At 45.2% G+C, this 24,516-nt stretch overlaps 1 protein-coding gene across 1 annotated transcript in view; it reads left to right on the top strand.

Moving 5' to 3' along the window:
* Window positions 1-24,235, top strand: part of NPR1 (natriuretic peptide receptor 1) — a 91,729-nt gene extending 67,494 nt beyond the window's left edge. The window contains exons 3-22 of the mRNA XM_075330631.1: window positions 57-167; window positions 564-699; window positions 3,257-3,348; window positions 3,428-3,566; window positions 6,163-6,247; window positions 9,995-10,115; window positions 11,801-11,875; window positions 12,094-12,171; window positions 13,654-13,758; window positions 14,805-14,876; window positions 18,136-18,295; window positions 18,714-18,869; window positions 18,949-19,117; window positions 20,872-21,018; window positions 21,217-21,340; window positions 21,531-21,599; window positions 21,684-21,858; window positions 22,623-22,721; window positions 22,975-23,066; window positions 23,174-24,235. Of these exons, the coding sequence (XP_075186746.1) occupies window positions 57-167; window positions 564-699; window positions 3,257-3,348; window positions 3,428-3,566; window positions 6,163-6,247; window positions 9,995-10,115; window positions 11,801-11,875; window positions 12,094-12,171; window positions 13,654-13,758; window positions 14,805-14,876; window positions 18,136-18,295; window positions 18,714-18,869; window positions 18,949-19,117; window positions 20,872-21,018; window positions 21,217-21,340; window positions 21,531-21,599; window positions 21,684-21,858; window positions 22,623-22,721; window positions 22,975-23,066; window positions 23,174-23,236 (2,268 nt within the window). The 3' untranslated portion in view covers window positions 23,237-24,235. The remainder of the gene's footprint in view (window positions 1-56; window positions 168-563; window positions 700-3,256; window positions 3,349-3,427; window positions 3,567-6,162; window positions 6,248-9,994; window positions 10,116-11,800; window positions 11,876-12,093; window positions 12,172-13,653; window positions 13,759-14,804; window positions 14,877-18,135; window positions 18,296-18,713; window positions 18,870-18,948; window positions 19,118-20,871; window positions 21,019-21,216; window positions 21,341-21,530; window positions 21,600-21,683; window positions 21,859-22,622; window positions 22,722-22,974; window positions 23,067-23,173) is intronic.
* The last annotated feature ends 281 nt before the right edge of the window (window positions 24,236-24,516 follow it).

Raw genomic sequence — 24,516 nt, forward strand, 5'->3', positions numbered from 1 at the left:
CCTGGGTAGAGTGTGCGAGGTATAATGGTGACCGATATGTTGTGTCTCCTGGTCAGGCAGTGATGATTATCACAATCAAAGAGCCCAACAACCCGGAGTATCAGGAATTCCTCCACGACCTGAGGATCTACGCTCACAGATACAACTACACTACGGAGAGCACTCTGGTGAGTGTGGCATCGGGGAAGTGCAGAGCCGGCTTTATGTAATCATACCGCTATCATCTCAGTCCCGACGCAATGATTATCCAGGTCTCCAGGGGATGTGATGGGGGAAGGCTGTCTTCATTCTCCTTGTTACAAATTAGCGCAAAGTAATTTACCACTTGGGTCTGATGGGCGATTAATTGTGTACGTCAGTAGGAAATGTTTCATTACCGGCTCATGGGAAAAGAAATAAGATCTAGAACATGGCCCAATGTCAGCGCTGAGTAGGGGTGAGGGGGGAGTGTGTGACATTGGACACGTGCAGGTGCTCTGAAATGACTTGGAAGGACAATGTGAGAGGAAGTGTGTGTGCGTTCTCGGATCCCCGCTCATCATGTGTCTATGTACTGTTTACAGATGAACACAGTGGCGGCTGCCTTCTACGATTCGGTCATGCTCTACGCTCAGGCGGTAAATGCAACCCGGGCAAAGGGGTACAGTATGACGAATGCCTCTGCCATTACCGAACATATGTGGAACAGAACCTACTATGGTGAGATCATGTCCCCAGGGCGTCCCATGCATGAGGTGCAAACTTTCCCCAAACTCCTAGTAGGATAGGCAAATCTTCAACCCAAGCCCCAACATACAAGGACAAGTTTAAGGCTGTCACACTTCCTCTCCTGAAGAAAAATGTCCAAAGAGTTGGAAAAGTGGTCATGTGTACTGTTAGGTTGTGTTTACTATGAGATGAGGAGTCATGAATGATTGGAAGTGCTCATAAGATGATCTGCCAAACTTTCAGGCTGAAAACGAATGAGAGTGATCATAGCTAAGGGTGTCCAAAGGTGGGCAATTATCTCCTGTACAATTCATGGAGGAAGGACATGCATCCCATCATGGCTACCAGTAGTCAAGGGCTATTAAGAAACATCAACCATACTCCGTGATGAGACTTGCAACTTTTTGCTCTTCGGCTTTTTGGGAATAACTCCAAAATTAGAGTCAAAATTAGAGTCAGCAGACAGCAGCACTTTCAGTTGGGCCGATTGTGAGTGTCAAGGCGTAAAGTCAAACCTCTCCATGCAATGCCCTGATGAGAACTATTAAAGTGTGAGCAGCTCAGTACCCAGCACTGCTGAGCTCATGTAAAGCTCTTAAAAGAAGGTGAACAATAGGCTGAACTTAACTGCTGAGCAAATGGAGATAAGACTTAGTGTCCCATTAAATCCAGACAACCCCATAAAATCGTATGACGCAGTGAAGGGTTCCTGAACGTACGGGAAGCAGCTGTTGCTCGGCCTTCACTGCTTCTTCACTATTCCAGTGTTATGTCATGTAACATGGGCCAACTACAACGCCTAAACGCTGCACATGGTCTACCTCCTACAGGGGTGCGGAGAACATTCCTCCAACACAAGAATTCCCACTTCATCTTCCTTCCTTTGTTAGCTCTCTGCTCTACAGCTCCTACAGACATATATACATTTATTCAGAGAATGTCCAGCTCTCATGTTCAGACAAGAACAGCCACCCAAACCTGGTGAATAAGGACAATACGTAAAGAGACATGAAATGCCAGCACCCCACTGGCTTTGGTGGGATCAGTCACCTACATGGCTGTGCCCACTCACTCTCAATGGAAAATGTTGAAGTAAGAAATATTGGAAATATACGATTATTTACCAAAGATAAGTGACCACCCGACAGTCATGATCTGATGTAACTGAACGTATTCTACAACACAACGGGCATCATATTCATATTTCCGCTTCCCAGATTATTTTTTTTACTTTGATTTAGAACCTCCTTAACTTTTTTCATATTCTCATTCTTCAACATATCTGATTTGTCTTGGTATCTCGCGTGTTGATGGCTGTGGCCCAAGACAACATTTCCATTTATCAGCTGCTTCTCTAGATCCTGCAGAATCATTGCAGAATCATTCACCATCCTCACAAGGATCTCCAGAAGCCCAGAGTCTACAAATCTGTGGGACGATCCATAATTTCTGGTAGCCGAAAGATGGACAAACGCTTTATTTTTTTGTTGTGGTGGGGACTGGCCATCTCATGTGTTTCGAGAAGTCCTGATGATTTTATGCTGCTGAATGATGGAGGAGTGCTCTATGTTTTGTTGTGGTGGGACTGGCCATCTCATGTGTTTGGAGAAGTCCTGATGATTTCATCCTGTCCAGTTCCTCTCTCATGCCATGGGTGTCTGGAGGAGGATGAGATGTCTGTTGGGGCGAGAGGTGTACTTACCACACTCTTCCCATTGAGTCACCTTTTCCATTGTCAGATGCTCGGTTACCATCTGCTGCCTCTGGGATTTCTGAATTACATTGAAGCTCATTTTCAATACTTTGATTCTTAGCATAATTTTCCTGGGTAATTATCCCATCATTACCAGCTACTTCAAACATGCACGATGATTACGTGCCACACAGGCTGTCGTACTCTGCTCGATGCAAGGAATCAGTGGGCTTAACCCTTTACCCATAGCTGCAAAGGAAAACGGTTGTGAGTTCCCATATGTCACAGTCATTAGTGTCCCCTCATCTCCCCAGGTGTCACAGTCATTAGTGTCCCCTCATCTCCCCAGGTGTCACAGTCATTAGTGTCCCCTCATCTCCCCGGGTGTCACAGTCATTAGTGTCCCCTCATCTCCCTGGGTGTCAGTCATTAGTGTCCCCTCATCTCCCCGGGTGTCACAGTCATTAGTGTTCCCTCATCTCCCCGGGTGTCACAGTCATTAGTGTCCCCTCATCTCCCAAGGTTTCAGTCATTAGTGTCCCCTAATCTCACTGGGTGTCAGTCATTAGTGTCCCCTCATCTCCCCGGGTGTCACAGTCATTAGTGTCCCCTCATCTCCCCGGGTGTCACAGTCATTAGTGTCCCCTCATCTTCCCAGGTGTCAGTCATTAGTGTCCCCTCATCTCCCCAGGTGTCAGTCATTAGTGTCCCCTCATCTCCCCCATGTGTCACAGTCATTAGTGTTCTCTCATCACCTGTGTGTCATGGTCATAAGTGACCCCTCATCTGCCCCTGTGGCCTCAATAACCCTCCATATTCTGGCCCTTCTGCGACTAATGCTCTGCCATGTTACAGGGGTGTCCGGGTTCATGAGGATAGATGACAACGGTGACCGTGAAACTGACTATTCTCTTTGGGACATGTCCTCAGCTACTGGAGACTTCCAGGTACAAGACCAACAACTGCTAAGGTGGCGAGCTCAGGCTGTGTTCACAGGTCTCACAGACTAATGTCTTCTGCTCCTAGATAGTGGCCATTTATAACGGGACTCTTCGGAGGATTGTGCAGGTACCAGGACGGGAGATCCACTGGCCGGGGAACGGCTTCCCACCACTTGACTTCCCTCCTTGTGGATTTGATAACAACAATCCAGCGTGCAAGAAAAGTGAGTAAGCGTGTTCATGGAGGGGCTCAGCCGTAAAATAAGTAAATACAATGTTTTCAGCCCAAATTGCTCTTGTTAGTGGTGTGAACTGATGACTTCTCAAAGCGTGGTCTGAATCCTTTTATGCTGAAACTGGACTTATTAATGCAAACCAATGATATACTCTGCCAGTCCAGGTCATGGATAACTGGTTTTATACTTGTAACCATGGAAAAAACGTGTGCACTGTGCTTTGTATGATTACAGAGTTTGCAGCAAAGGTCAGATATTATCAATATGTTTCAGACTTTCTGGCAGATTACATCAGGCAATTTAGGACAGTCAGTAATTTGTTTAATTACTGCCATTAACTCTGCTATTGGGGTAGGACACATGGAGTGTGACTGTATCCGTAAGTCAAGTGCCAAGTCACTGAGCAGCACATGTAGACGTCATCATACTGGTCACCAGTTGTATGTTCTCCCTGATGGACACATGTATACATCATCATACTGGTCACCAGTTGTATGTTCTCTCTTGTGTACACATGTAGATGCCATCATACTGGTCACCAGTTGTATGTTCTCTCTTGTGTACACATGTAGATACCATCATACTGGTCACCAGATGTATGTTCTCTCTTGTGTACACATGTAGATGCCATCATACTGGTCACCAGTTGTATGTTCTCTCTTGTGTACACATGTAGATACCATCATACTGGTCACCAGATGTATGTTCTCTCTTGTGTACACATGTAGATGCCATCATACTGGTCACCAGTTGTATGTTCTCTCTTGTGTACACATGTAGATGCCATCATACTGGTCACCAGTTGTATGTTCTCTCTTGTGTACACATGTAGATGCCATCATACTGGTCACCACATGTATGATCTCTCTGATGGGCACATGTATACATCATCATACTTGGACACCAGATGTATGTTCTCTGATGGACACATGTAGACATCATCATACTGCTCACCAGTTGCATGTTCTCTCTGTTGGACACATGTACTGTAGATATCATCATACTGGTCACCAGTTGTATGTTCTCTCTGTTGGACACATGTAGATACCATCATACTGGGCACCAGTTGCATGTTCTCTCTGTTGGACATGTGTAGATACCATCATACTGGTCACCAGATGTACATTCTCTCTGCTGGACACATGTACTGTAGATATCATCATATTGGTCACCAGTTGTATGTTCTCTCTGTTGGACAATTGTAGATGTCATCATACTGCTCCCCAGTTGTACGTTCTCTCTGTCGGACACATGTAGATACCATCATACTGGTCACCAGTTGTACGTTCTCTCTGATGGACACATTTAGATGTCATCATACTGCTCCCCAGTTGTATGTTCTCTCTGTCGGACACATGTAGATACCATCATACTGGTCACCAGTTGTACGTTCTCTCTGATGGACACATGTAGATACCATAATACTGGTCACCAGTTTTTATGTTCTCTCTGACAGACACATGTAGATAGCATCATACTGGTCACCAGTTGCACGTTCTATCTGTCGGACACATGTAGATACCATCTTATTTGTCACCACTTGTACGTTCTCTCTGTTGGACACATGTAGATACCATCATACTGGTCACCAGTTGTACATTCTCTCTGGTGCACACATGTAGATACCATCATACTGGTCACCAGTTGTACGTTCTCTCTGATGGACACATGTAGATACCATCATACTGGTCACCAGTTGTACATTCTCTCTGGTGCACACATGTAGATACCATCATACTGGTCACCAGTTGTACGTTCTCTCTGTTAGACACATGTAGATACCATCATACTGGTCACCAGTTGTACGTTCTCTTTGTTGGACACATGTAGATACCATCATACTGGTCACCAGTTGTACGTTCTCTCTGGTGCACACATGTAGATATCATCATACTGGTCACCAGTTGTACGTTCTCTCTGGTGCACACATGTAGATATCATCATACTGGTCACCAGTTGTACGTTCTCTCTGGTGCACACATGTAGATACCATCATACTGGTCACCAGTTGTACGTTCTCTCTAGTGCACACATGTAGATATCATCATACTGGTCACCAGTTGTATGTTCTCTCTGTTGGACACATGCTGAGTCATCATTTTAAAAAGCTGTTCTATGTTCCCTTTTTGGATGTTTGTAGACACCGTCATATCACTTGGGAGTTGTTTGTCCTGCTGCCGGATACAAATGTTCCCTTCATGTTTATCACATATACTATATGTTCTTCATGTTGGGCATGTGTAGTATTCATCACATTGCTCAAACGTTGCAGGTCACGTCTTTCGTCATGCTGTTCAGTGGTTGTATGTTTCATGTAGACTTTGTCATGTTCCTCGTTCAGTTCTGTATACTTCTCAGAGGTTGCATGTTCTCTGTGTTGGATTTGTGTGTAGCTTTTCTCAGGATGCTGGGGAGATGTACATGTTGGATTCATCTGTAGACTTGGATGTCCTGCTGAGGAGTGGTATGTTGGATATTTATGTAGACTTTGATGTGGTAGACTGTCAGCACTACTATGTCTCAGCCTTGGTGTTTCATGAATATGTTTCTCCCTCTCTAATGATTCTTGTATTTTTTTAATTAGCCAGTTTCTCCATCCTGGAGGTCACGTCGATAGTGATCTGCTTCATCCTCTTGGCGATTGCAGTCTCCTCCATCTTCATATACAGGTATCCTCTCTCTTCTCCTGCTACCTCCTAATAGACAAGCTTCACCCCCTTCTACTCGGCTCGTCTCCTGTTCCCGCTGCCTTGGCCTTGTAGCTGCTAATTGAAAACTGGGATTCTCAGGATCCTGGTAGATGGGAGGGAGGGGATGTGTCATTTGGAGCCTCCAGACCCGCATTTTGTTTCCATGAGAGCCGTAATTGGAAGGGACCGCTGCTTGACTTCAGCTTTCAAAATCGAAAAGGGTGGGAGGAGGGAGAATTATGGGATTAAGGAAAGATCTCGGAGGGCAGCTGTTGGTCAAAGCAGTAGACTTTGGAAGGACTAATTGGGGTAGGACAAATATATAAAAATATTGTATCCTTCAGCAGCACTGTACATAAGGTGAATGTTCACCTAGCCTCAGTCTTCACCGTTACAACACAATGCCGTATCTCCTAAAGCTCCTGCGCCTCTTCTCTGATCTCAACTGCACCTCAATTGTGGAAGAACATTTAAAGGCAGATTTATTCATGTTTAAGCCAACTTTGTTTTTTTGTACTGCGGTGTCTCAACTCTTCCAAAAAGGCTCATATCCAGAGGAAAAAGGATTGGGAGTGTTAGATGCGAGCCTGACCAATTACTGTGTTCCTAAGGAGATAAGTCGCCTCCAGAGGTGTCTGGCTGCAGCATAAGAGGGAGCGATCTTCAGAAAATCACCTGCAGTGGAAATCAGGCTTTTGTGTGTAAAAAATGTCCGACAATTTTTTTTTCACAGCTATAACCCTCCTCACTTGGACTTTTTCAGAATCACTTTTCCTGTTGTTCCAGGAATTAAAAAAGTCCATTAGACTGCAGTAGACTGACTCCAACCCTGCTCTTTGTACTCAAGCATATAATGTGCGTGTGCAAACATTAATGTGAAGTGAGACGGAGTAGGGGGAGTGTGTTGTGAATAGTGAATACTGTGTACATAGAGGGTTATCTGTCATCATACAAGAGGGGGAGAAGGTCAATGTGTTGATTAACATAATGTTTCCCATCAGACCCAAATAAATTAAACTTTCTTTCATCACTAAAATGACCTGTGGACACTTCTCTGTCCACACAACATGCTCCTCACCGAAGGCGAGTCTAGCCTTGTCATTCTTTCTGCTAATGAAAGGTTTGGTCACTGCACAGTGGGCTTTCAGTCCAAATGCTCTTACACGTCATGACCCTGTATGACGAGACAAGTCCTTAGGCTATATGTGCACGCTGAAGTTTTTTCTGCACACAAACTGCAACCAAAACTGCACCTTGTCACAAAGAGCCTGGAAATGTTAAAAAAATGCTTGTAACGATGGTGTGTTTTTGCCTCCTTTTTACTGCGATTTTCTAGCGTTTTTGTTAATGCATTTTTTAAAGGAGAAACAAAATATGATAGGATAGGATCATTGATATATTGAAAAACAGAAAAAATAGATAGAACATATAAAACAGATAGATAGAAAGAACATATAGAATAGATAATAAGAAAGAAGAGAATAGATAGAAAGAATAACAGAGTAGCTCAATAGAGGGATAGCTAGCTTAGCAAACTTATTTTTTTTAATATTTTGGTGGTAAAAAAATGACGTTGGGCCCCCCATTTTTCTTATCCAACACAGGAACAGCAGCAGCTGCAGGTTGCAACCCTCAGCTGTCTGCTTTACCTTGGCGTTTTATGAAAAATAGAAGGAATCCCACACTTTTTTCTTAATTATTTGATTTTTTTTAAATGACATGGGGTCCCCTTCTGTTTCTAAAACCAGCAAAGGTACTGCAGACAACTGGGGGCTGATATTATTAGGGTGGGAGGGGCCATTGTTTTTGGCCCTTTCCAGCCTAACAATAGCAGCCCACAGCTGCCCCAGACGTGGCACATCCATAAGATGCGCCAATTCTGGTGCTGGGCCCAGCTCAAAATTGGAGGGGACCCCACACTTTTTTTTTAAATTATTTTATTGTACGATATAGACCCGCCAACTGGCATCTGTGATTGGTTGCAGTCAGACAGCTATTTCTCAGCGTGGGGGCGCGTATGGCTGCAACCAATCACAGACGACGGTGAGTAGGGGAAGCAGTGAATATGTATGAGCCTAATAAGCGGGTGCAGTGAATATGTATGAGCCTAATGAGCGGCGGGCTCGGGAAGAACAAAGAACTGCTGCGGGAGAAGTGTGACAGCCGCCTGGTGATCGGTGAGTATGAAGCGCTTGGAGAGAGCGAAACCGACACCCCACAATCACTCCAGCATTGATTTTGTCATTCTGGAACTAAGTTTATCAGCTGCGTTTTTGTTGACAAAACCGCAGATAAAACGTATGTAAAACGCAAACAATTTGTAACCATGAGATTTTCCTTGCGTTATTCATTCCCTCATTGATTTCAATGGGTGACAAATGTTGACAAAAACACAAGAAGAATGAACATTTTGCCCCTGCTTCTTTTTTGTCACAAAATTTTGTCAAAAAATTCTGCTGACAAATAAACTGCAAAAGCGCACAGCAAATCTGACTTCTCATAGACTTTGCTGGGAAGTGAAAAGTGAGAAAGTTCTGCCAACAAAACTGCACCAAAAAAACGCGGCAAAAACTGCAGCGTGTGCCTATAGCCTTACCCAGTTCAGTGCTGAACAGGCGGCAATTCCAGCTGTAGTGTGAGACGATTACCCATGGAGAATCTCTACATTATCCTGTCCTCTCTTGCATTTGTCTTTCACGGGCGACCAGCCTTGTTGGGGGACATGAAAGAGTTTGTGATGTTGTAAAGATGCAATATTCTTGATATCACAGACTTGGAAAGACCAACTTCTCTTGCTATGGCTGATTGGGTCACCCCTTTGGCCTTCATCTGGACAACCTGCTGCTGGAGGGTTTCAGTCACTTTGTAACGGGAAATTGGAAAGTTTGGCGCCAGTTACATAGGGTTTGTCAGATAATGAAGGAAATTAGCACCACGTGCCATATTAACACCAATAACCAGCAGGGATCTGAAAGTGTTCTCTAATTTTGATCCTTGTTCTTTTTCATTTATCACATTTACATTTTTATTATTTGCTTTACAATAAATTCAATTTATGAAATAAGCGGGAAATCCTTTGAGTTTCCTCATGTGAGGAGATAATCACATAGGACAACACAATGACCGCAACTTTTAGGAAATTGTGTGTTGTTCTCTAATTTTGATCTCCAGTGTATATGTGTTTTTTTCTGTCTTTTCACCTATGTAATCCAAGTGTTATAAGTCATTGTACAGGAGGGAGGGGGTGAGCTGTGAACGGGACCACAAACGAGCATTAATCTGGGATTCGTGCACATTTATGGGCAAAAATCAATCCACTCTTCCGATTCTCTGCTAGGCTAAACCACATGAGCATGTATGTCATGAGAGCAGGAGGAGTAGCTGTCAGTTATTAGCCATGTACAGTGTACGGACAACTAAAGCTACATGCAGGGAAAGAGTAGGCACCGAGAATCACAGCCGCCTGCAGAAAGCACTAATGGGGAGCCTCGTTGAGTCACACCAAAGTTGCACAAGCTGTCGCCTTTGATGTCATTAAGCCTTGGCCTTGTGTGATAAATTAGACTCAATATATTATAGGCTTACTCCGTATATTTACTTTGATGAAAACTTGAAAAATATCACCCAAGGCTATAAGCGGTCATAGCTCCATGTCCAACACATGGTCAATTTCATAAAGAAAACATGAAATTTCCATGAAGCAAACATCTACCGTTGTCTCCATAGGAAGCTGCGTTTGGAGAAAGAGTTGGCTGCGGAGCTGTGGAAAGTACGCTGGGAGGACATTCAGACGAGCAACATGGAGAAGAACCTCCGCAGGGCAGGCAGCAAGCTCACGCTATCCCTGGTAACTGCGCCAGAAGCATCTTGCATGTCCGCGCCTGCCCACCTGGTCATGTTAAGGGGCAGAGCAACTACAAACGATAATCCTCAATAATCAGAAGAGGTAGTTTAGCTCCCCTCAAAATTTACTTAGGATAGATTTGGTCTTTGTATTGACCATCCTTGGCTGAGTCCAGTAATGGACCGAAGGGGCTGGTTGTGTGGTCCGGTTTGTATTTTTCTGTCTTCTGTTACACCCACTAATAAATAAAAGATACCACTGTTACACTGCTTACGACTTGGCTTGCCTTTTCTACTGCTGAAGTAAGTCATAGGATCGATGTAAATTTGTGTCGGTTGCCCCAAAGTGGTGAGACCCCAATCTTCATTGCGTTAGAAGACAATTCACCAGCCGCTGTGCAATGGAGGACTTGTATTACTCAACCCAAAATCTGTTGTTACTCTTTATAGTCTACACAATGTCCGAGTCTTACTTTAGAAGCCTAAATAAGTGGTTTGGTCCCAGTTACGAATCCAGATCCAATAGGAGACATCCACCAAATATAAGATACGAACTCAAGTAAAGGTGAAACCCTTGGGTTTGTTCTTCTGCTCCTGTGTGGATTTCCATTTATATTGAGTTTAGCTGCTAGTAGACTGGGGTTTTCACTCCTATATAAATTACCAGGGGCCTCTATTTCACTTAGTCCTCTCTTTGTATAAAATAGTCAGCAGTGATGTTGGCACCCTTGGAAATAAAAACAAATTGGTGACCTACTGAAGTGTCAATAAGCTTCACCCCAAAAGTTAGTAGGTGTTCGCTAGTTTAATTAGTGGTTTGACATCTTTGTGGTTGCACCTTGACATTAATGACCTGGATCTAAAAAAAATAAACTATTTGACATGTAAAGCCAAAATAAAAACAATGAGAGCCACTAGAGGCCCTTCTCGACATGATTTTCTGGAGACTTTGTTGGATCTTCTATATCAATGGTTTGAATCAGTAGCCATCGTTTTCGTACCCCATTACTTTTTTCTATTCCTTTTGCTATTTCTAATCCCCTTTAGTTCTCTCTGACATTATCCGACTTTGCTCCACACGCCTTCATCTTGTCATCTCCGTACCTACAGAACATCATTGGCACATTCCTCTATCTTTTCTTTCTCTCAAACCGAAACTAAACTTTGTTTTCCTCTTTCTTATCTTTCCTCCACCTGAGTCCAACGCTTTGTCATAGAACAAAAATATCTCTTTTACTCAATATGTTTGGTTACTATTTTCATCCCATAATTTACAATGTACGTCAAAGTGTGGAGATAAGATCGCAAAACCCATCTGAGTTGGCTGCAGTGTGCGAAAAAATGTTCACTGAGCAAGCCATTGTTCGGAGGCTCGGGCTGATGTGTTTTCTTCTTTTTTCATCCCATTTTTTTTTGTTATGGATGTTGTTGTTCAATGGTGAAGTCCACGATGTATAGAGGGGTATGTCGGAGGCCAGCCCTGCAACAGTCATTCCAAATATCAGTCCTCATCTATCCGATACCCTTGATTTCTTCTCCACCTTCTGTGCTTCTCCTCATTCTCAGACTTCTCTTCCGTCTGATTATTTCTTCCCATTACTCATACATCCCCCTTACACATTGCCATTATCCTTCTCGCTCTCATGTCTTGTACACTGATCATTTTTATTAATATTGTTTCCAATCTAGAGAGGCTCCAACTATGGATCCCTGCTCACCACTGAAGGGCAATTCCAGATATTTGCAAAGACAGCATATTACAAGGTACTAGTAGCCCAAGCCGATAAAAAAGAAATATTCCGCAAACATCTCTTGATTAACCCCATATCTTGGCTCTCTTGAGACGAAACAAATTTTATTCCTTCTCCAGATGGGTCCCCAGGGTGCAATCTTGGATGAGTTGTAACCCTTCTTAATGGGATGTTAATTTATGACCGGATCTAACCAAGTTTTTGTTGGCTTTAACCTGTTTTCTCTTGCAGGGTAATATCGTTGCAGTTAAGTACATCAACCGGAAACGCATAGAACTGATCCGCAAAGTCCTGTTTGAACTGAAGCATGTAAGCATTGCGTTGTGTGTGTGTTGAGATTTTTAGTAATCCTCCGGTTACATAATGCATTTCCTCCAGTCTATTCATCCCTTCATGCTCAAAGCTTTTACGTTGGCATCTGGGAGCTGTCTTTGCTCCGACACATCCTTGGCTCCCAGTCTCGGGGAAATGCTGCTGACACCACAGAAATGGTTCTTGTTGAACATAAACAGCTCGTTTGTTGTCATTTTTATTGTAAGCGCGGACGGTACCCTTCTGCTCTCCTCCACTTAACCTGAGCTAGTCGGTCACGGCTTCTTTCTCGCATCCAAATAGTCCTCGAAAAGAAGACAGCAGCAGCCGGCTAATCTGTACGCTTGTCACTTGTTGAGTGGTGACAATAAGGGCTCTTGTCTGGAGAGGGTTGAAAAGAAATGTGATATCCAGATAACCGGCTGCGTTTCAGCCTCGGCAAATAGAAAAATGCAAAGATCGTTGACTCTGGGGGTTACTTAGAGCATTTACCTCTAAAATCCAAATGTGACATGGAAAATAAAGCCTCTAATTAGCTGAAGTGTTTTTTATTCTAATCAGTCCGGCTCGGAGACAACTGCTCATTACAGGGGTTATCGGCCAGCTTTTGGCAGACCCCGTATAGTGGAATAATCTGCCTTTTTATGTTATATTGCACCTCTCTCTTCTCCCATTGGTCTGTATCTGAGAGAAATTTGTCCCCGACGCTCGTCATTTGCACTCTCTTCTCGGTCTCGTTTATTCTCTTGCCATGCCGCCTCTGCCCTTGTCTTTAGTATTCACTGTGTCTTCTCTCCCTCGGCTTCTTAAATCCTCTAGATAATGTTATTTTCTCTACCCCAATATTAATCAGGACCAGCGCTGACATTTCAGTAATATTTGCAATCTTCGGTCTGAGCAGCTCTCCGCTCCGTCTGCCTCCCTTCTCCCTCCCTCTGTAGATGCTTAAATCAGGAATTATCTCAGCATTTAATGTTCAGCATCCATCACTGAGAAGATGAGACCCCACCGGCTATCCATATGTATTTGTGGCACTGTTCTATACTTCACACAAGAGCAGTGCAGCCTTAACCCTCACCACACAAAACAGTAGAGCTTCATCCAGGAGCCCTAACCTCATAAAGTCCAAAATGCAGAAGTATCAGCGCTTCACATGTTGAAGACCCTACAGTCACGTAGTCCTCCCTTTGGGTCTCTTGATACAAGAACTGGTGTGCACGTTTTTTGGGGGGGATCTATACTAAAACAACCTAAAAAGTGTTTCATAACCAACCATATCTTACCTTGGAAGAGGTGTCGTGTTACTCCTAAGGGTCAAGAGACAGTGCAGTATCTTCAGACACAGAGTTGTGGTGTGAATACGCTGTAGTATGCTCGTCCTAGAACGGCAATGTCATGGAATTGGGTATATTATCTCATGCGATCATATGGTTGATTAATTATCCATGATTTCTAGTATCTTTACTGTGTGTCTTCCAGATGAGGGACGTGCAGAATGAACACCTCACCCGCTTTGTGGGGGCTTGTATTGACCCTCCGAATATATGCATCCTGACTGAGTACTGTCCTAGAGGAAGCCTCCAGGTAGGAATTCTATCAGTATCTTCATGTAATGTCTACACCTATCAGCCATAATATCAATACCCCTGACAGGTGGTGACAATGGCGCCTTTCCGGTGGATATATTATCAGCCATAATAAATAATTTCTTAGTCGATGTTTTCTAATCAGGGAAAACTAGCAAATGTGAGTTCAGAGGCACAAAGAGGAAAATTGTGATGGTTTATCATCTGGATCAACTCCACAAAGGTTTTCTACCCTTGCTGGTAGAAATGCTTTGTAAGAAAAGGCTCATTGCAGTGTGCGGTGAGTGAAGGCTAAGTCATCTGGGTCTATCCCATGTAAGTATGATTGAAAAGGTGTTACATCACAAACTCTGATGTTCTAGATGTAGTATGAGCCTGTGCAGCTGCAGAACGGTCAAGGTGCCCAGATTGTCCATCATCGAAAGAGCCTACAATGGGTACATAAGTGTTATGGAGGAGTAGAAGAAGGTGGATTATTCTGATGAATCCTGCTTTCCGTTATGGGGACAACCAGCTGTGTGTGAGTGTGACTTACCTGGGAAGAAAGGATTCACCATGGATGAGCCAGAAGAGGCCGTGTCATAGAGTGATGTTCTACTGTGAATCCTTAGCTCCTGGCATTCACGTGAATATGACATGTACCAAATACCAACATATTGTGCAAAGTACGCACTCTCTATTCTTGCAAGATCATGTGTGTTACCAAACTCCTAAATCAGTTCAGGAATGGTCTGTAAACCTGTCAAGAGATAAAGGTGCCAGGTATCCCCAGGTATCAATTCGATCAAACCACTTGTGGAGTGTCCTGGAAAAACAACTCTTATCCATGGAGGCCGCCCTTCACATCTTAAAGGACTTATAGGATCTGCTGCAGTGCTAACGTCTTCGCTTCAGATATCACAGGACACCGTCATCCGGAGTCCATTCCACGATGAGGCCGAGCATTAGGGCGACCTGTTTTAGTGTTACGGCTGATCGGTATATAGCAACAAGATGCATTGGATGTACAGTAGGTAGACTTTATAACTCATTCTGTTTCCCCAGGATATTCTGGAAAATGAGAGCATCACCCTGGACTGGATGTTCAGATATTCACTTATCAATGATATTGTGAAGGTGAGACATCAATGATTTGGGAAGGGGCAGCATTAATCTGTAGATATAAGACCTCTAATCTGAATCCTTTATAACCTGCTCCTCTGTGTGGACTTGTAACGGGGTGCCAGGGGTGCCTCCAGGGTTGTAGTCGTGGCCCTTGCTATCAGGCTTACCCCTGGCTCCGCCGTCACTATCGGGACGGGAGATGTCTCGGTGGGGCAGAGTGTGGTGGTGCAGATGTCGTCCGACGTATAAACACGTTCCAGGCATGATTCGGTGCAAACAAAAGGCATTCTTTATTACACAGTTCTTCACACAACCGGCAGTTATAGATGACACTTCACACTTCCTTTAGCTGAGGGAAAGCCTGTCCTGACATCTCCTCCAGTGGGGATGTGCCCGGCTAATCTGCTTCACCTGGCTCCCACTACGGCTACCCACAGACCGGACCCACACCGGTACTGCTTCGCACTTTGAGGTTCCGCCCGCTCCTTTTCTCTCCGGCTTCCCTTTTCATCCAGCTCCCACACTCTGCCCCTGCTCTGCTTCCACTCTTGAGGACACTTCTTCTCTTCTTCCCTTCTTTCTTTCTTTCTTTCTGCCCACTCAGCTCCACACTCTGCCCCTGGCTGTTTCTTCTCCCCCGTCCCGGAATCAACTGACTTCAACACACACACACTTCTCTCTCTAAGCTGCCGGCTCCTCCTCTCTCCTGCCCTGTTTCTATGGGGACAGCCGTCCCACCCGGGCTCTAGGGGAAAACCCACTGCACAGTAAAAACATGTTTATTAATAACATCAACAGTAACTACCCCAGAGTGAGGTATCTTCAGGGGGAAACTGCACCCCCTTGTAAGGGGTCTGCCCACCCCTTACATTCCTCCCCTCTTTAAGCCTAAGCCTCCCGGCAAGGCTCGAACCTGTAAAACACAATTTAGCAGCAAGGCAAACTTTGGATAAAACTTTGAAACCTTCATAAACAAAGTCAACCACTGAGTGCCCAAGTTCTGCGCCCGGAGTCCCTCCTGGGAGCTCCCGGTCTTTGTAGGCAGTGTGCCCGGAGGCCTTCAGCAGGCACTCCCGGTCTTTGCTGGTCTTCTGCCCGGAGGCTTTTACAGCACTCCCGGTCTTAGTAGATAGGTAAAAGTACAAAACAGTAACGTCTCCGTTAACAACACAGAGGGAGCCCCTGGCTCAGTCCAGCATCAGGCTCCTTCCGGGCTCAGTAGCTTAAACATGGTTGCAAACTGTGGAACTTTTCCGGCTCTTGAACAATGCCGGTATTCAACATGAACATGTCCATCACCTCCGGTCATTACGGGTCACTCTGGGTGGTACGCGCGCTGCCATTCGGCCCGCTGAGCCCTCACATAATCAGAAAGGGACTGACCTGGCAAGCGGCGCAGCCTCCGGAACGGTTCGTAGTTGACGGTTGGTTCTGGTGCCTCTGTCTCCGGTCTTGCCTCCTCAACCCCCGACGGGGGTGATGGGGTCGCTGAGTCGGGGGCGTCGGCTTCACCGGCTCCCAAAAGAATCCCCACTCGTCCTCTTCTAGCTCCCGGGCATGTCGCTCTTCCGGGGCCGGAACTGCTGCGTGGGTTGGGGATCCCACCTCGTCTGGCGGGAATACCTCCGGACACTGGTGTGGAGTTCCCAGGAATTTGTTCCCCGGATGTAGCTGTGCCTTGTAGGTGGCCCGGACTTCAGTCGAGGTCTCACCGGTCGCGGCATCCCAGGTAGTGACCCAGGTTACTTTTGTGGGCCGCTCCGGTCCTTCTGGCATGGCCGGTAAAGCAAGGGCAAGTCCTTCTGCGTCCGCAGTCTGCTTCGGGCGTCCTCTGCCCAGATTAGTGGCTGCTAACGCGGCCACCACATCTTGCTGTTGTCTGGAGGTCTCCATCTCGTTTTCAGTCAGCGTCTCTGATAATGGCGGCGGGGTCAGTGGAGAAGCTGGAGGAAGTGGAGGCGGGCCTACTTTTCCCGCTCTTGGGTATACTCCACCCCCAGTCTCACACATCAGGTCGACCCCTCCGCGGCGGTTCTTCTTTTTCCTTGGAACACCGCCCACTTCACATATCTTCATCCGTGCCCTGGGACCGGCACCTCCCCTCTTTGGGCGGAGTACTCCGAACTTCTTTTTCGGCACCGGCCAGCCCCAGGCTCTTCTTTTGGCGCCAATTCTTCGCGCGCTTTCTGTGTTCTCAAAGACGACGGCCATCTTGCCGCCATCTTGTGCCCAGTCCAACGCTTCAGGCACTTCTTCTTCTTCCCACCAAGGGATCGGGACTCTTCTCCAATAATCCGGATCCTGTGCCCTAGGCACCACTTGGTCTCCGTCTTCTTGGGTCGGGACCCCTGGCATACAATCCGCATCCTGCCGACTACGCCACATGTAACGGGGTGCCAGGGGTGCCTCCAGGGTTGTAGTCGTGGCCCTTGCTATCAGGCTTACCCCTGGCTCCGCCGTCACTATCGGGACGGGAGATGTCTCGATGGGGCAGAGTGTGGTAGTGCAGATGTCGTCCGACGTATAAACACGTTCCAGGCATGATTCGGTGCAAACAAAAGGCATTCTTTATTACACAGTTCTTCACACAACCGGCAGTTATAGATGACACTTCACACTTCCTTTAGCTGAGGGAAAGCCTGTCCTGACGTCACCTCCAGTGGGGATGTGCCCGGCTAATCTGCTTCACCTGGCTCCCACTACGGCTACCCACAGACCGGACCCACACCGGTACTGCTTCGCACTTTGAGGTTCCGCCCGCTCCTTTTCTCTCCGGCTTCCCTTTTCATCCAGCTCCCACACTCTGCCCCTGCTCTGCTTCCACTCTTGAGGACACTTCTTCTCTTCTTCCCTTCTTTCTTTCTTTCTTTCTGCCCACTCAGCTCCACACTCTGCCCCTGGCTGTTTCTTCTCCCCCGTCCCGGAATCAACTGACTTCAACACACACACACTTCTCTCTCTAAGCTGCCGGCTCCTCCTCTCTCCTGCCCTGTTTCTATGGGGACAGCCGTCCCACCCGGGCTCTAGGGGAAAACCCACTGCACAGTAAAAACATGTTTATTAATAACATCAACAGTAACTACCCCAGAGTGAGGTATCTTCAGGGGGAAACTGCACCTCCTTGTAAGGGGTCTGCCCACCCCTTACAGACTGACGGGAGTTGAAATCACCATAAACCAGTATAACATCAGTGTTTTGCCCCCAGGTCTCACATTCTCTGTGGCTAAATGCAAATTATAATATTTTCCAACTTTTACCGTTTTCCCTCCAGGGGATGCTCTTCCTCCACAACAGCGTCATAGTATCTCATGGGAACCTGAAGTCGTCCAATTGTGTGGTGGACAGTCGCTTCGTGCTGAAGATCACAGACTATGGACTGGCCAGTTTCCGCAGTGCTGTAGATTCGGAGGACTCCCATGCTTATTTTGCCAGTAAGAAAACTTCTGTAAGATGATTATTTGTTTCAGTGTCGGAGAGTCAATCCTACAGATAGTCACAACCATTCATCCTTCGATCTATCTTCTTATATAACTGCACTATGTACTTGCACTGGGTAGAGTATGATAAAGCAGCTTCCACGAGACAGATGTTCAGGATGTGCAGGGAGGCATGAGGTGGCATAAGGCGACGATAGCACACGCAGATGGCTTACCCTGAGCAAACCAAGTTTTTATATAAAGTATTGGTAAACATGAATATAGGTCAGCGACTAGTGAGCTCTGCAGTCAGCAGAGGTAGTGGTCGTGAGCACAGAAGGGTGTTGAGATCTAAAACGATTGACTTCGGTTTACCCAATTTGTTGTATATTTCTGATGTGAAATACTCATCTCAAGTACACATTTGCTATAGAGAAACTATGGACGGCACCGGAGCTTCTACGCATAGAGTCTCACAGTCCACAGGGAAGCCAGAAAGGAGATGTCTACAGCTTTGGAATCATACTGCAAGAGATTGCACTGAGGAACGGGGTCTTCTACATGGACAGCGGAGACTACAGCCCTAAAGGTGCATCCAACACCAAACTGATGGCAGCTCTCCCTTCTTTATATACTTTATATACTTATCTCATTTTTCTTTTTCTTAGAAATCATAGAAAGAGTACGAAGTAGAGAGAAGCCATATTTCAGACCATCAACCAACCTTTACTGCCATATCCAGGAATTAGGGATCCTTATGCAACGATGCTGGGCCGAGGACCAATTAGACAGACCTGACTTCAACCAGATCAAAGTCTTACTACGCAAATTCAACAGGTGAAACAATGCCCTTGCTCTAAACATCTTTTGAGCTTATTCTTTGTCTTTGACTGTAATCTGTTCAATGCTGGAGTGCTGCATCTTTAGTGTAGTAATGAATGGATCCATGGGTCTTTACCAGAATGGTCAGCATGTGGCAGGGAAGAGCACAAAAAGGGACCGTAAGTAGGAACAGAGTCATAAGGAAAAACATTCACATTACACATTAGATGAAAACAGGTCAAATCCCGCCAATTTTGGTGCAACCAGCTCACTATCCTTACTCTCTCGATCATATGATCACCAGTGCTTCACATTAAAAACACATGTATTGTTGGGTGAAAGAGAGATAGCTGTCTTCAGATGAATGCTACCTTGTCCATGTAGCCATCTTACAATCCAGAAGTACCAGAAGAAGAATCCTAAGGGCTAGGTGACAGTCAGGGTCATGGGTGACAGACAGTCCTGTGGTGTCCGGCTGTAGAAGGTCACAACATTTGGCTGCACAAACTGCTCCCTAACATTCTATTCTGCCTGCTGTGGTGTAAATGGTATCCTATATATCTTCTCTGCTTGGGGTTAATCCCTTTCCTTTTGAGACCCTGTGGATATCCTCACCTTTCAGTTGTTAATCATCATCACTTCCCCTTGTGTCTTTTAATACCCCACATTTCCTTTTCATTTGGTGTTTGCTGGTGATAGTTGTATTCCTATACAGGCCTTGGATGCAAGCAGTCAGCTTGTATTCATCTAATGAAACATTGTTCTTTTTTGCTGTTCCTCTCCTGAGTCTGCTTGGAGATAACGTATTTGTTCACTTCCCCCTGTTTGTGCTCCCTGTGTCTTCTTTAGAGCTTAGTGGGGTTAACTAAGCGCTCATCCCATCCGTTCCTCAGATAAGGCCTCATTCAAGGTCAGCCAGGGCCAGGTATTCTGCTCAGTGCAAAGGGGTGGAACTTACCTAGGGTGATCAGGGGAGCCATGGTCCAGCGGAAGATTTGGTAAGGGGCCACCATCTCCCCCTTCCTCAGACACATGGTTTTGTTTCCCTGTCGCCATACGCGTGGTACTTCCCCATACCTAGCGTGACAGTCAGGATCAGTGACAAGTCAAAACAAAAACCAATAGCATAAGGAATGAGAGCCATGCCAGAGTACAAGACTTGATCAGCACTTGAGATAGAAGAATGTCTCCCTTAAGGCTATGTGCCCACGCTGCGGATTTACCGCGGATTTTGCCGCGGATTTGCCGCGGATTTGCCGCGGATTTCCCGAAAATCTGCAGCAGCGGCACTTCCAAGCCATTTCAATGGCATTTTGGAAATGCTGTGTCCATGCTGCAGATTTTTCCGCTGCGGATTTGCCGCGGATTTTGATCCGGAAAAATCTGCAGCATGTCAATTGTTTGTTGCAGATTTGGTGCGGATTTTGGGTATAGAATGGGGGGAAAAAAAAAAATCTGCATCAAAATCCGCGGCAAATCCGCGGGTGCGGATTTGCCGCGAAAGTCGCGGATTTTCAGGCAGAAAAATCCGCAGGTACATTCTACCGTGGACACATAGCCTAAGGCTGCCAGATTTGGCATCAACTTCAGGAGCCGGTTGCCTGATGTCATCTTCAAGTGTTAGTTGTCAAAGTTCTCTTTCTGGTTTATCTAATACTTTATTACCATGTGTCCTATAAAATATGGAGTATATAGACTACGACACATGCAGACTTTTTCTCCTCTCCAGAATACACTCAGCTTACAACATTGTTTTTCTTGTCCCGTAGAGAAAACAGCAGTAACATCCTGGACAATCTGCTCTCTCGCATGGAACAGTACGCCAATAACTTGGAGGAGCTTGTAGAAGACAGGACACAGGCGTACCTGGAGGAGAAACGTAAGGCAGAGGCTCTTCTGTACCAGATCCTGCCTCAGTAAGTATCAAAAGGACCTACTGGCTATCTGCGTCTGACCACTATAAGATGACAACTTATGGACATTTCTTACTGGATATTATCTGGATATTATCTCATATTTCCACAATGAACCTGAAAATGCTGCATCTAATACTTTTCTGTCTTCTCCAAGTCATACTTGTCTTTTTTTTCACTAAATTTCTCTCCATTATTCAGCTCTGTAGCCGAACAGCTCAAAAGAGGGGAAACTGTTCAGGCTGAAGCCTTCGATAGCGTCACAATTTACTTCAGTGACATTGTGGGATTCACGGCTCTGTCTGCCGAGAGCACGCCGATGCAGGTATTCAACATCTAGATCGCTTCATTGTATCACATCATGGTCAAGTTTCCTTATTTTCACAGCTAGAAGGTGCGGTAACACGGTCAGAGGTGCACCAAGTCTATGACAGTAGTGCAGGCTTTGTTCCTTACACTATCTAGCCCATTATTTTACCCTCCAAAAATGATGTTGTTCTCTCTTCTTCTCCCAGGTGGTCACACTACTGAATGATTTATACACCTGCTTCGATGCCATAATAGACAACTTTGATGTCTACAAGGTGGGATATGTAGCCTGTTTTTTTCATAAGGGATGAGTAACAGTCAATGGAGCTTCATCATTGCTCGGTTTCCATATCTTCCAGGTGGAGACAATAGGAGATGCTTATATGGTGGTCTCTGGGCTACCAGTTCGTAATGGTAAACTCCACACACGTGAGATCGCCAGGATGTCTCTCGCTTTACTTGATGCTGTCAGGACTTTTAAGATTCGCCATCGCCCTGACCAACAGCTGAGGCTTCGTATAGGAATTCATACGGGTGAGTCGGGGGAGCAATTGGCACACACAGAGTTTTGAACAAAACTCGCCGACTGTCATGGCGGCATCAGCCTCTGTTCACATTGCAGATTCTGACACTCTGTCCGATCGTTTTAGTGGTGTTTCTAATCAATTCAGGCAGATTTGGCATCAACCAGCTGTCTACTCATTCATGGACAGGCTAGCAAGAGTTAACTTCAACTAACCTGCTTGTTAGGCTTCTTTGATCACATGTTGTAAAGAAGCCAATCACTTCTGCTCCTCTCATTTTTAAGCTGGAGGAAATCTTCTACCTACGCCAACTAAAGTTTCTGCTTTGTTAGTCTGTGAGTTCTGGTGTCCGAGATATGCTGGAGAAAGAGTTGCTGTGTGCGTGGAGTTGTTGTGGAATTACCCATCATTTTGTTGTTTCCACCCTGCTCTTGTTTTCTTCCTAATCTCTCTGTCTTGTCCTGTGTGTGTGCTGTGTGACAGAGGTTTAGTTTCCCCTGTCTGTCTATTTCTGTGGGTTAAATCACACTCCTCTTCTGGCCCCCCTAGATGAAGGGCAGGGGGTATAAGATCAGAGCTGGAGCAGGGCCTGGAAGGAGACTCCGACATCCCCACCATTAGGGGTATCTCTGAGAATAGGGATAGCATAGGGCCCCCTAGTCTGAGGGTCAGCCTAGGGGCCCTAGTTTTCCACTATCCCAGCGATTTTCTGAGATGACCCTCATAGTTTAAGTTTTGTGTCACCCTGTGTCCAATACCTTGAACTTTCCGTAGGTCCTGTTTGTGCTGGTGTGGTAGGCTTGAAGATGCCACGATACTGTCTTTTTGGGGACACCGTGAACACAGCTTCAAGAATGGAGTCGAACGGTGAAGGTGAGATTTTCAATGAGATAAATTAGACAAAGTGTAAGATGAAGGATGGTTTTAAGTAATTGTCACGTATGTGTGTACACAACCCTGCCTTCTCGGATCTGCTGTCAGCTTGGTTTGTAACGTGATGGAATATATTGTGCTATATTGCTGGTAATGATCATTCAGGTGGCTCTCGGATTGCAGTGTTTTCATCATTGCGGATACCTGTGAGTCCTCCTGCTCCCTTGCTGCTAATCAATGTGATTTCTTGTAGCACTGAAGATTCACGTCTCCGCAGCCACACGGAACGTGTTAGAGGAGTTTAACTGCTTCCAGCTGGGCTTGCGAGGAGATGTAGAGATGAAGGTAACATACGTTTCAGATTTTTTGTTTTTTAACAAGATTTAACATTAATCATTTCAAAAGTTTCAACTTTGTACCTTTCTTGAAATCCTATTAAATTTTTCACTCAGGGCAAAGGAAAAGTGCGGACGTACTGGCTAATAGGAGAAAGAAGCAGCAGCACCCACGGTTGACTTCTCATTTATTTTCAGTGGTGGCAAAAGACTCGGGGTACTCTACACATTCACGCCATTCTTGTACCTCTTAGACACAGTGGACATATATTTCCTGAGTCAGGGAGCTTAACATGAACAAGGCGTTGTGGAGCAACTTCCAAACTGTGGACCAAACTGAATGTACTGTAATGTGTTCAATGAAACCACCAACCAAAAGTGTTGACCACCGATGATTCATAGACCTGGCAGAATGGGGGCTATGAAGATGGACACTAGAGAATACCATGATAAACAACAGATTTAGGCAAATATCTACCATTTCATACATATTTGAGTGCTTACAAAAAGTTTGCTCTGTTGTTAGCAGTTATCTCTCCAAGTGTGTACGCACAATTTAATGATTCAAATCAATGGCAGGTCTTGAGAACGGTAATTCACGCACAACTTTTCCAAACAGTTGACTAAATCCTCAGTTTTGGTAGCTAATGTCTATGGGAAGTTTTACGAAGCTTTGTCCTACATCATAAGATTAAAGCTTAGTTACCTAGAAAACATACTCAAAAGCATCTGTCCAAATCTTATCATTGTCAGACAATACTGCTCTCAATGCACACGAAAGCCCACCACTTTAGTAGACTTCATGTTGACACTGAGAAGACAATTACTGGGTTGTTTTAGAACTGTAATATAATTAAGCCTTATTGAAGATATTTTTGTTCATTTAACTTGGTAAATTTTGAGCTCTACAAATATAGAAAATGGATAAAAATCACGATACAAAGTGACTCCAGAGGTCTATCAACTGGTGCTTCGTGGCAGAAGGTTACGGGACTGGAAGGAACATGTGACGTGCCTCTTCCAACGCCCTGAGACGATAAATGGGCTACAAATGTGAAATAGACATTCTCGTTTTACTGCTATAAATATTTCTAGCGTCCACATTTTTGGGGGTGAAAGTTTCTGTATGATGACAAATGTAGAAGGAGAATTCAGTTATGGATTAGTATTATGTGAATGTATGGTACGATAATGGTTGTACATACAAGTAGTCCTTCAATATGTCCCACCATAAATATAGTTTGCAGATCCGGGGCCCGAAGATCTAATGAGAAAATGGTTGTCCTTACAGATAGACCTTTTATCCATGAGAGGTGAAGCCTGTACCCACAGTCCTCGATAAGGCTGGTTTCACACTACGTCTTTTTAACATCCGTTGAAAACGTTATTTTAGCGGAAGTACGGATCCTGCTTTTACAGCAAATAACGTATGCAAACGCATCTGTTATTTTGCAGGATCC

This window comes from Anomaloglossus baeobatrachus, chromosome 12 (assembly GCF_048569485.1).
Source record: "Anomaloglossus baeobatrachus isolate aAnoBae1 chromosome 12, aAnoBae1.hap1, whole genome shotgun sequence".
Taxonomy (NCBI): Eukaryota; Metazoa; Chordata; class Amphibia; order Anura; family Aromobatidae; genus Anomaloglossus; species Anomaloglossus baeobatrachus.